At 40.2% G+C, this 11,857-nt stretch overlaps 1 protein-coding gene across 1 annotated transcript in view; it reads left to right on the forward strand.

Annotated features, from left to right (window-relative positions):
* LOC115431386 (alpha-2-macroglobulin) overlaps nucleotides 1-11,857 on the forward strand; it is a 101,930-nt gene that overhangs the window by 21,180 nt on the left and 68,893 nt on the right. The window contains 11 exon segments of the mRNA XM_075353508.1: nucleotides 3,959-4,032; nucleotides 4,035-4,078; nucleotides 4,185-4,303; nucleotides 4,395-4,500; nucleotides 8,527-8,595; nucleotides 8,597-8,683; nucleotides 8,765-8,980; nucleotides 8,982-9,005; nucleotides 9,992-10,058; nucleotides 10,701-10,843; nucleotides 11,205-11,354. Of these exon segments, the coding sequence (XP_075209623.1) occupies nucleotides 3,959-4,032; nucleotides 4,035-4,078; nucleotides 4,185-4,303; nucleotides 4,395-4,500; nucleotides 8,527-8,595; nucleotides 8,597-8,683; nucleotides 8,765-8,980; nucleotides 8,982-9,005; nucleotides 9,992-10,058; nucleotides 10,701-10,843; nucleotides 11,205-11,354 (1,099 nt within the window).

Consider the following 11,857-nt stretch of genomic DNA (forward strand, 5'->3'; position numbering starts at 1 on the left):
TTTTCACAGACAGAGTCACAAAGTGCTTTATCAATTCAAATCAGAATCAAATTAAGTTACAGAGACCCAACAGAATCCTTCAGGTGCAAACACTTGTGATTGGTACCAGTGGCGAGGAAAAACTTCCCTTTAACGGGCAGAAACCTCGAGCAGACCCAGACTCCTGAAGGATGGCTGTCTGCCTTGACCAGTTGGGGTTAAAGAGAGAGAGAGAGAGTAAAGGAGGAGAAAAGAGAGAGCGATAGAGATATAGAGAGACTGGGGGGGGGGGGGGGGGGTGACACATGGAGTACGTTATGATGAATACATAGAGTGTAATCAGTCTGTGGTGGTCCTGGGTCAGGTGGGGAGACTAAAAAGCCTTTTTGAACAGGAGGGTTTTGAGGTGTTTCTTAAAGCTCTCTACAGAGTCCATGGACCGTAGGTGTAGAGGCAGGTCATTCCATAGACGTGTGCCACAGCTTTAAAAGACGCTGTCACCGCGTGTGCTAAAACAGGGTCCGTGGAACCATCAGCAGGTGCTGTCCTGAGACCTCAAGCTACAAGTCGAGCTGTAGGCTGGATCAGGGAAGCAATGTATGCAGGGGCCTGGCCATGTAGGGCCCGGAAAGTTAGCACAAGAATTTTGAAATGAAGACGATATAGAACAGGGAGCCAGTGGAGAGATTTAAGGATGGGAGTGATGTGGGTTCTCCTGTTTGTGCGGGTCAGGAGCCTGGCAGCAGAGTTCTGGACAAACTGTAGACCGGCCAGCTCCTTCTTGTTTAAGCATGTAACAGGCTGTTGCAGTAGTCTTAAGCGAGAAGATACAAAAGCGTGGAACGATCATCTCGAGCTCATTTGTGGACACCATAGATCTGAGTTTGGAGATGTTGCGTAGGTGGAAGAAACAGTTTTTGACTAGGTGTTTGGAGTAGAATTCTAAAGACATGTCCTGGTCAAAGATGACACCCAGATTCCTCAGTTTTGTCTTACCGAGGAACTCAGGTCTCCAAGGTGATGTTTGATCCCTGGGATTGCACTATCCGGGGCAATGATGAGGGTCTCAGTTTTGCTGGAGTTCAGCTGGAGGCTGTTATCATTTAGCCACTGCTTCAGCTCTGACAAGCAGTTGATTAAGGAACTCAGTTTGTGGGGCTCAGAGGAGTTAAAGGAGCAGTATATCTGATGTCATCCGCGAATAGATGATAGGAGACATCACTATAGTGTTGGATAATGTGGCCAAGTGGGAGGACATAGAGTAAGAATAGGACTGGTCCCAGGACAGAGCCTTGGGGCACACCACACAGTAGATCCGCTGAGTCAGATTGGAAGTTGTTTATTGACACAGTGAAGCTTCTGCCGGTCAGGTAAGAGGAGAACAAGTCTAGCACAGGACCTGACATCCCTACCAGGTCCCTCAGTCTCTCAATCATTATGGTATGGTCCACTGTGTCAAAGGCCGAGGAGAGATCTAGCAGGACCAAGACCGTGGATTTCCCGGAGTCAGCCGCCATCAGATGTCACTAGACACTTTTAATAGTGCGGTTTCTGTTGAGTGGCGTGTCTAAACCCAGACTGAAAAGTGTCATAGATCTGGTGTGTCTCCAGAAAAGCGGTAAGTTGTTTTGACACTGCTTTCTCAAGGATTTTGGCCAATAGGGGGAGGCTTTGAAATGGGCCTGTAGCTTTTGAAGTCTGTGGGGTCCAGTGTGGTTTTCTTTAGTTAGGTTCTATGATGGCCTGTTTGAAGGAGCTGGGAAACAAACCAGTTGAGAGCGACAGGTTAAAAAACTTGTGACCCATGGTCGCAATAGTGTCAAAGACACCGACAAGGAGCTTATGGGGGAGGATGTCTGCAGAGTTGGAGGAGGGTTCGTTTTGGATAAAAAGTGCTGAGATGTCCTCCAGTGGTCACAGGGGTCGAAAGAGGACCAGGTTTGCAGAGGGGGATCAGATAGGGTCAGACGGCCAGAGGGGTGGTGGGATATTGTGTTTAATATCCCGATCTTGTCTGTGAAGAAGTTTAGGAAGTCATTGCTGTCAGCTTTACAGAGCACAGGGCAGCAGGGACAGCAGGGGACACAATGGACTGGAATTGTGTCAAAGATTACTTTGGGGTTTTTCTTGTTTGTGGCTATAAGTTTGTGGAAGTAGCTGGATCTTGCCTCCTTAATCAATTTTATTTAATGAGGTTATGAGATCTTTAAGATGTAACCTGTGTACTTCCAACTGGGTTGATTTCCAAAGACGCTCATTTTGCGACAAGTTCTCCTAGGTTTAAGATGTTTTCATTATCCAGGTACCAGACCACTTACGAGTGACATTAGTTTTCACGGGAGCCACCTGGTCAGAATAGAGCTGCAGTGTGTGGCAAAGCACTGGATAAACTCATCAACATCGGGACACTCATTAAGAAGACTAGGGTTAAACAGGGCACGGAAATCCTGGGCTGTGGACTCTGTAATAATCCTCCTCTTGGCCCTTCTAGGTGCAGGCTTGGGCTCAAGAGGCACACATAAGTCAAAAAAACACACCACAATGATCACTCAAGTGGACATCCTCAACACACACATTTGTGACGTGTAAGCCCAATGAGAAAACCAGGTGCCAGGGTATGTTCCTTTCTTGTGGGTGGGGGCCAGATACATGTTGTTTGAGGTTAAAAGTGTCAGTCATGGCTAAAAGTTCCATTGCTGGGCTGGATGAATTGTTATCGATGTGCAGATTGAAATCCCCAAGAATTAAAACCTTCTCCAGTTTTATTATTGATGTAAGGAAATCACTGAAATCGCTTAAGAAGGCACCAGCAGGGCCAGGGGACGGTAGATTAAGAAACAGTAAACAAACTGGACTAGCCAATCTTGATCATTTGTGACTCAAATGTGGGAAAGTCATCGGTGCTCATCCCTCTGCATATGTATTTGTCTTGGTGCACTACAGCAAGGCCACCGCCCCGGGCGACAGGGGCGGGGCTGATTTGACCATCATAATTTCCCCCCTGTCAAAGTTACTCAGATCCCTACTCTTGCCCATTTGCCGTTTCAGCTTCAAGGTCTACATGTTCATTTGCTGCCGAATATATCCCACTCACTGACAGGTCCCATTGGAAAGAGATAATCAAAATTAATACCACTTTGCCTGTGAGTGGTCATAATGTTATGGCTGATCAGTGTATTTGGATCCTCTGAATTCTGGGGGTCTGTTTTTAAATTATTCCTTCATTAAAAAGATTGTAGGGTTAACACAAGGCTTTGATTAACAGTAAGTTTTTCTGCCAATCAGACTGGAGCCTCTACTTATTTAAATAAACCACTTTTTTTCCTGACAAACATCTCACTAGTAGTTGTGATTAATAGCTTATGTCAAATGTTTTTAATTTGAAGTTGACCAGTTATTGTTTTGATAAACTAGCCTCAGAATTCAATTGCTCATTGCACTTTGCACTTTCCTGTGCTTTTTGTCATGAAATAGGCCACAAAATTGGGTGACAGCCAAAATGTAAACTGCTGGCTTCATAATAGCAACACATAAATCAATGGAGGACCTCATGGTGGCCTGGTCAGTGTCTCACAGAGGTAACACTGTAGGTGCATTGTAAATATTAACATGTAAAAATATAGGACCAATGTGTAGTGATGACTGGTATATGATGTAGAGGTCGCTGATTACCCCCTTGTTTATTTTTCAGCTTTTCCAATAAAAAAAAAAGGCAAAAAAAAAACAACCAAAAAAAAAACCCAAAACAAAACAAATATAGTACCATTTCAGTTGGCAAATTCTCCTTAGATGTCCAAATATTAAATCATACATGCCATTAAAAATGTGATTAGTTTGTTCAGCATCTGTTGTCATGATTATTTCCTTTATCAGCCAATATCCACTGCAAAAAATATTTTACATAAATGCATACATTTCCTGGACAGCTTTTCTGTAAATCAGTTAGGATTAAATAATCAATTTTTTTTATTTCCTGCAGATACACTTATGGAAAACCAGTCCTCGGTTCAGTCAAAGCAGTGTTTTGTAGACACGCTGTTCGCTTTACTGGTTTTCAACTTCTCAAGAAAAAGATGTATGCAAGACTTACGAACTGACAGTGAGTATATGGAACTAAATCTGACCTACCTACTGCTACTACACTGCTCTTACTAATTCAGTCTCTTTTTTAATATTGACTTTGACCCTTTTTTTTTATCTTTTAGACGGATAAAAGTGGTTTGTCACACAGGCTGTGAAATCTGACAGACTTTTTCCTCAACAAGGGCATGTATGATGATACTTTCTTGTTAGATGCTGAAATTCAGGAGCATTGCACTGGTAGGTTGACTCAGCCTCAGATAATGTTCATGTTCACTGAGTGATGGTAACAGTTTCATGACGAGCTCTAATTTATGTTATCTATCATCCAGGAGTCTCTTGAAAGGCAGTGGGCAGACCAGCTTCAGCAGTCACATCAGATCTGTCACTTTTGAGGAAGTAGCTGCAGCGTACAAACCTGGCATCCCCTTTGAGGGAAAGGTAAATTGTAGATGGACCAATAGCACAGTACTTATATAATACAGCTCTGGAAAAAAAATAAGAGACCACTGCAAAATTTTCACTTTCTCTGATTTGACCATTTATAGATGTCTGAGTAAAATGAACATTTTTGTTTATTTGCTAAACTAGCCGACAACATTTCTCCCAAATTCCAAATAAAAATATTGTTATTTAGAGCATGGTTTGCAGAACACGACACATGGTTGAAATATCAAAAAAATGCAATGTTTTCAGGCCTCAAATAATGTAAGAAAAGAAGTTCATATTCCTTTCTAAACAACACAATACTAATATTATAACTTGGGAAAAGTTCAGAAATCATATTTGATGGAATAACCCTGATTTTCAATGACAGCTTTCAAGTGTCTAGTCTCTCTCCGCCTGTTGGAGGACTTTTTGCAGCTCCTGCATAGAAATTCAAGAAGCTCAGCAATGTTCCATTGCTTGTGACCATCCATCTTCTTCTTGATTATATTCCAGAAGTGGGTTCAGGTCTGGAGATTGGGCTGACCATGACAGGGTCTTCATCTGGTGGTCTGTCATCCACACCTTTATTGACCTACAGTAGCTGAGGGCAAGAAGCATTGTCCTGATAGAGAAACCAGTCAGAGTATGGAACATTGTCAGAGCAGAAATCAAGAATTTTTCAATAGTTATTGTTTTTATTAGGCCGAGCCCAAGCACACATGTCGGCGAGGGTAGTTTAAAATCACATGGTTCCGTTATTATTATTTTACTTTCGCCACTTTGAATGCAAATTTGACCCCCCGAACGTTAACAAAAGTCAATTTTATTTGGTTAAAAACTGAAGCCTGGCGAAAAACTTTTTCTTTGAAGTTGCCGAGAAAAAATATCGCAAAATGACTCGGCCATGCCCCTCAAAAATCAAAGTACACTGGTGGGAGCCCTCCCAAATTTTTTTTTCACATAGAAAAATTAAAGTTGGTACAGACATAGCCCATGGTAGGACACGTAAAAAAATTACATTATGGCCCCTCCCTAAAGCCAACAGGAAGTCAGCCATATTGGGTGGAAGTGTGGACCTACAAAATCCCACCCCTCATACTTTCATCATCTCCTCCTAGGGTTTACATCCAATTTGCACCAACATGGTGAAAATCACCTACACAATTGGGATCAAAAGTGATCAATTACATTTTTGCTAAAATGTTGGGCATGGCTGTGACCAGTTCACAATGAAGCAGCATTTTTAGAAATATAAAAGTGGTGTATATCTCACGGAGACAGTGTCAGATTGACTTCGACGCAATTAGTAGGATTGTAAAATGGCTCTCTGGCACCCCTACTGTTTTTGAATGGGACAAAAAAATTTTTTGACATAGTCAAAAGAAATTTGGCACACACATCCCTCATGCCAAATTGAACCAAAACGCCAATGAGGACACACCCCTATTTACAGTTGTGTTGCCGTGACAACATCAAAACTGTGCCATAGAAATGAATTGGGTTTTGTCAGAATCTCACCCTCATACTTTCATCATCTCCTCCTAGGGTTTACATCAATTTGGACCAAACTTGGTGAAAATCACTGACACTATGTGTGATCAAAAGTAATCATTACATTTTTGATCAAATGTTGGGCGTGGCTGTGACGAGCTGCGATGAAGTTGGTGGTTTTCAGAAGTATAAAACTGTGTGTATCTCGCAGAATGTTGGATCGAGCCCATGATACGGTGTCCTCTCACTGTTGGTGGCCTCGGCAGTCGCATTGGGAGGCGGGCGGGCGGGAGGGTGAGGGCCTTAACACTGCTTGTTGTTTTAATTTTAACTACTTTTGGAGTACTAATAGCACTGTTTTTGCCACCAAGCTAGTCCTATTGCAAGAAGATAGTGATAGCCACAGTGGTGGTTTTTATATTTCTCCTTTCTAAATAAGACAGGAATGGAATGGCTGTCATACATGCAACATGCTTATTTCAGAGCAAACTGCAGTGGTCTCTAAATTTTTTCCCGATTATAATATCCAACCTTCCTTGTACATTTTACAGACTAGCTAACTATTTCTAGCTTTATGATGAGGCTTTATATATTACAGCTTTAGCAAAATTAGACTTTTTTTTAAAAAAAGATTTAACAAGTTGTGTCAAATATCGAAATGCTGAAAGACAGTCTTTTTCAACTTGTGTGGAAAGTGCAGATGTAAAAGTAATACTGTGAAGTCAGTTGTGTTGAAAGTAAAACCAGACTCATGATTCACAATAAAAACATAATTTTCTGCAATATTGTCATCATATTTGGTGTACATTTGGTGCAGGAAAAGAGGGTAAAAACAGGCTTCTAAGGGAAGTGGTTGCATGAAAAAAGAAAAATGTCACAGCGTTTGGTGGAAGAGTGCACTACATCAACCAATCAAATGTGTGTCATGTCATCTTGTGACATTTGCTTGTTTTCATGAATAGTTACCTCCGCTAAGGAGGTTATGTTTTTGCCAGGGTTTGTTTGTTTGTTTGTCTGTCCGTTAGTGTGCAACATAACTCAAAAAGTTATGGACAGATTTGGATGAAATTTTCAGGGTTTGTTGGAAATGGGATAAGGAAGAAATGATTAAATTTTGGTGGTGATCAGGGTAGGGGGGCCCACGGGGGGGGCCACTGATCAGCCTTGGCGGAGGTCTGCACTCTCCGAGTGCTTCTAGTTGTATATAGTTTTCTTAGTTGAAAAAATGGTTTATTGAACATGTTTGTGGTATCATATTGTGACACCAGATTGTTTTGTAAATAGTTGTATATAGTTTTCCTGAAATTGTCTAAGGCATTGCTGCATTTTGATGTAAATAGTTGCATATAACTTTATTTGCTAAATTTGTAATTTTTTTGTTGAGGTTTTCATTTCATATGTTCATTCTAACTTATAAAAATAGTTTATTACCTCCGCCAAGGAGGTTATGTTTTTGCCAGGGTTTGTTTGTTTGTTTGTCTGCCTGTTTGTCTGTCCGTTAGTGTGCAACATAACTCAAAAAGTTATGGACAGATTTTGATGAAATTTTCAGGGTTTGTTGGAAATGGGATAAGGAAGAAATGATTAAATTTTGGTGGTGATCGGGGGTGGGGGCCCCACAGGGGGGCCCATTTCCAACAAACCCTGAAAATTTCATCAAAATCTGTCCATAACTTTTTGAGTTATGTTGCACACTAACGGACAGACAAACAGGCAGACAAACAAACAAACAAACCCTGGCAAAAACATAACCTCCTTGGCGTGGGGGGGCCCACAGGGGGGGCCACTGATCAGCCTTGGCGGAGGTCTGCGCTCTCCGAGTGCTTCTAGTGTCATCATGTTTTTTGTGAAATAAGTGTTTAGGTTCAGTGTGTTAATATAGCTATCAAATGAAGACATAACTGTAAAGTCAGCAGGTGATGTTGTGCTGAAAAAATAATATCAAAAGGCAAGGAAAACAGTTTTTTAACGAGGAATACGAAGGCAAAATCAAAAGTATTCAAAAATTGCCAAAATACACACAGACTCCAAAGGGCTACAAACTGTTCCTCTTGTCACATGAAATACTAGTGGCAATGAGTTGCTTAGATTAGAGTTAGTGTATTTGGGGGGCAATAACAAGGATATAACCTTACTTACTTTAGTGACTATGGCAACTTTCAGGCAGCCCACCAACTGTCACATTTTTTTTTTTCTAAAGAAGAAATGTCTAAATCACATGAAATTATATCTTTTCAAGTCTCACTCACAAACTGGTCTGATTTTCAAAGGTGGCAGCCTCTGAACAGACATATCAGAATTCATGCTACACTTGTGTCACTGATATTCATCACAGTGAATGAGTGTAACATGAAAGAGACATGTGATGGGAGGACAGTGAGGCTTTGGACACACATGGATAGTATCTTGACATTACAATGCACAACAGATTCTTTAAAAAAAACTTGATTACTGGGAGGAGGGATGGCAGGACATTTGTTCCCGTAGTAACAATGACAGAAACATTTGGGAGTAAATTTAAGGTTTTCCTTTCTGCCTTGCTCCTAGGTCAAAATGGTCGGACCAGATTCCAAACCTGTCACCAATGAACCTGTGTATGTATTTGACAGTAATTCCACAAAATCTAACTCTCACTACTGACATGAGAGGCATGGCTTCATTTTCTTTGGACACCTCCCTCTGGAAGAACTCAGTGACTCTAAAGGTTGGTGGCTGGTTTTTGGTATCCTCACAGGCCATTTTCCAGAACAGTTATTTCACTGAAAGGACTATTATTCCCTACAAGGCGAGTTCTAGGAAGACTGAGGAGATATGAGCCATATCTGTCCACAGTGCGTAAACCAGAGTACAGACAGGCCTTTCACCCACATCAGCAGCATTCTACTCCAAGAGCAACAGTTTCCTGAAGATCATGCAGAACAATGGGAAGATTCCCTGTGACGGAGATGCAGCTGTGCAAGTTCAATACATCATCCAAGGGGCAGAGCTAAAGACTGAAACTGGAAGCCTTGGATTTCTTTTACCTGGTAAGACTTCACACTTTATAAGCTACGAGAAGAAATTGTTAATCTGATTTATACTGTGTAAGTGACCTTCTTCCTTGTGATTCATGTTCAAAGTGTGGAAAATGATCAAAATTTGATATCCAGATGTATAGGAAGGTAATACATAATGTTATATTGTGAATGTCTTTTGATATTGCATTTTAAATGATCTATTACACAAATGGAAGGAACATATTTGATCTTATTTTTCTGCTTTTAGAACCAACAAAACCTACAAATATTGAACAATCTGAAATTACTTTACTGTTTGACACATTTTTTGCAGAAGAGGTAAGAGTTTAGTGTTTGAATCAGTTGTGGAGACTAGGGTTGCAACAATGTGAAATTTCCTAGAATTTTGGGGAAATTTATCCTAGAATTTTCGGGAAAAAATTGTAGGGGCTGTTTGACTAGTTTGTAATTTTTGTAAGTCAGTCCCTCTCATCTTGGGCGGTGCAAAACTTTGGCAGCATAATGTTAGGGAAAATGAGTCATTAAAATCACTAAATCCCTGCTTTGCCCAAACTTGCCATTTTCAGTATATTGTTTCACCTCCAGACTACTGTCCTTTCACTTAGTGAGGGGGTTTCAAAACAGATGGGAAGAAGATGTTGTACATCCTGTGAGCCAGAAAAACAATTAACTAACATATGAGGTGTCTTTCTGAGGGCACGTAATCCTTGAAATGCACTGCCTTAACTTATCTTAACCTCAACTGTGTAAGAGTTCTGCAGTTTTATGCTAAGTGTTACATTTTTCATGTTTTGTGTGTAATGTTTGTGGTTTGCTGTGTGTAATTTCCATTGGTATAAATTAATTAATAGTTGGATCATGCTGTGATTTCCTTTACAGTAACTCATAGTCAAATTTCTCCTCATGTCTTTAAACAGGTTTAAAAAACCAAATAGGATGTGTAAACTTAGTGTTTTAAACACAAATCTGTCCTTCTGCTTTGTGTTTCTTTGCAGGTGATGTCCAGGGGTGCAGTTGTGCAACATGGCCGCATGCCCGTTGCCGTTAAAGCAGGAACTGGTACAAACTAACCTAATGTGAGATTTAAAGCAAGGGTGGCAGTTCACAAAATATAAGGCTCTCTCTCACAGGGGTGCCAAACATACGGCCGGCCCCGTGGGCTAAAACTGGCCCAGCAATGGGTCCAACCTGAATGAGACGACAGAGTGCAAAAATTACACAGAACAATATGTATTAAGTTATACATTTTTCAGTTCCAGATGCCTGTTACTAAAGAGTTTTGTGCCTTTGTAGATCTACTCTGCTCTGTAAGTTATAATGTACGTGTAAATAATAAGCTGAGGCATAATATTGTTAAAATTCACTTATTTTTTTAAAGAAAATTTCAGGTCATTCAGGTTATTTATATTATGTGTGAAATGATAGTTTGTAAATGTAAACATTTTCACAATGTAATTTTAGTATTTTTACACTAAAAACAAGTGAAAACTTTGGAGTTGTCATTATTTATAGCTCACTATGCCATTATTTTACTGGTCTAGCCTGCTTGAGATCAAATTGTGCTTTATGTGGCCCCTGAAAATAAAATAAGTTGTCCCATGCTCTAGCATGATATTTGGCAAGATATGAAAGCACACACTATTTTCATGAATGTTGTGCAGTTTTAATGTATTTAAATAAGGTCCTTTCTGCTATGTCTTAGTCACAAAGGAGAGGTATCTGTATTGCTGCGAGAGGTGATAAACCTGGCGCCAGTTGCCCAGCTGGTTGTGTACACTGTGATGCCCAGTGGAGAGACTGTGGCCGATAGCAGGGACTTCCCCATTCAGCTCTGCCTCAATAACAAGGTATGGTACAGTAAATCTGAATGCAACAGCACTCACAGCACAGACCTCAGCCAAGGCAGATGAATACATACAATCCCCATCAATCACATGGAGTTAATGTCTCAAACAACTTCTGTCTTAACACTGTACTACTGTTTGCATATTGTCTGGAAGACAGTGGTCCAAAGACACAGTGCACAGAAGTAGAGCAAAATGATGTAAAATATGTTGCATGAACATAAATGCAATTCTTTTACATGATATAAATTATGTTCTGATAATTTAGGGTAAAATTCTGTGGTTTACAAAAACATCCTTTAGTTTCAAAGACAGTGCCTAACTGCATCTCACAAGTAACCAACAACGTTCCTCTGATGTGCAGGTGTCTCTGAGGTTCTCGTCCCTTCAGCACCTCCCAGCAGAGAAGACCACTCTGAGTCTTCAGGCTCATCCAGGCTCCATGTGCTCCATCAGAGCTATCGACCAGAGCGTCCTGCTGCTGCAGTCAGAGCAAGAGATCACGGTGGACTATGTAGGACACACATCAGTTTGCTTTCAGTTTTCCACAAGCATGATAGTTTATCTATTTATTTCTTTATTTCTGAATATGCTTAATTTTAGTTTTATTAGCTTCACTGACAATAGCATTTTTTTTATTTTTTTGTCGTATTTGGCATATGAACAATCATTAACTAAAGACAACTATGACAGATGTGTGTATCAGTCATATTTTATTATTTTGTTGCTAGATTTATGTATGAAATAACACGGCTAAGATAGTGTAAATAAAAAAAAATCTTCAGTTTCAGTTTTTGTAAACTTGGATTTAAGTAAACTTGAGCCTTATTTTTATTTCAGTTAATTTTGGGGGTTTTCATTAATAGTAGTAAAAATTCTTGGAGACTGACAAATGAAAGAAAAAAGCTTAAACAACACTCACTACTTCCATCGTCAAAACTCCAAATGTGGGAGTATATTTTACTGTAAGAATGGTGTTCATTAACTTTAATAGGTTGTTCCTTTCTTTTCTTCCAG

The sequence above is a fragment of the Sphaeramia orbicularis genome, chromosome 13 (genome assembly GCF_902148855.1).
Source record: "Sphaeramia orbicularis chromosome 13, fSphaOr1.1, whole genome shotgun sequence".
Taxonomy (NCBI): domain Eukaryota; kingdom Metazoa; phylum Chordata; class Actinopteri; order Kurtiformes; family Apogonidae; genus Sphaeramia; species Sphaeramia orbicularis.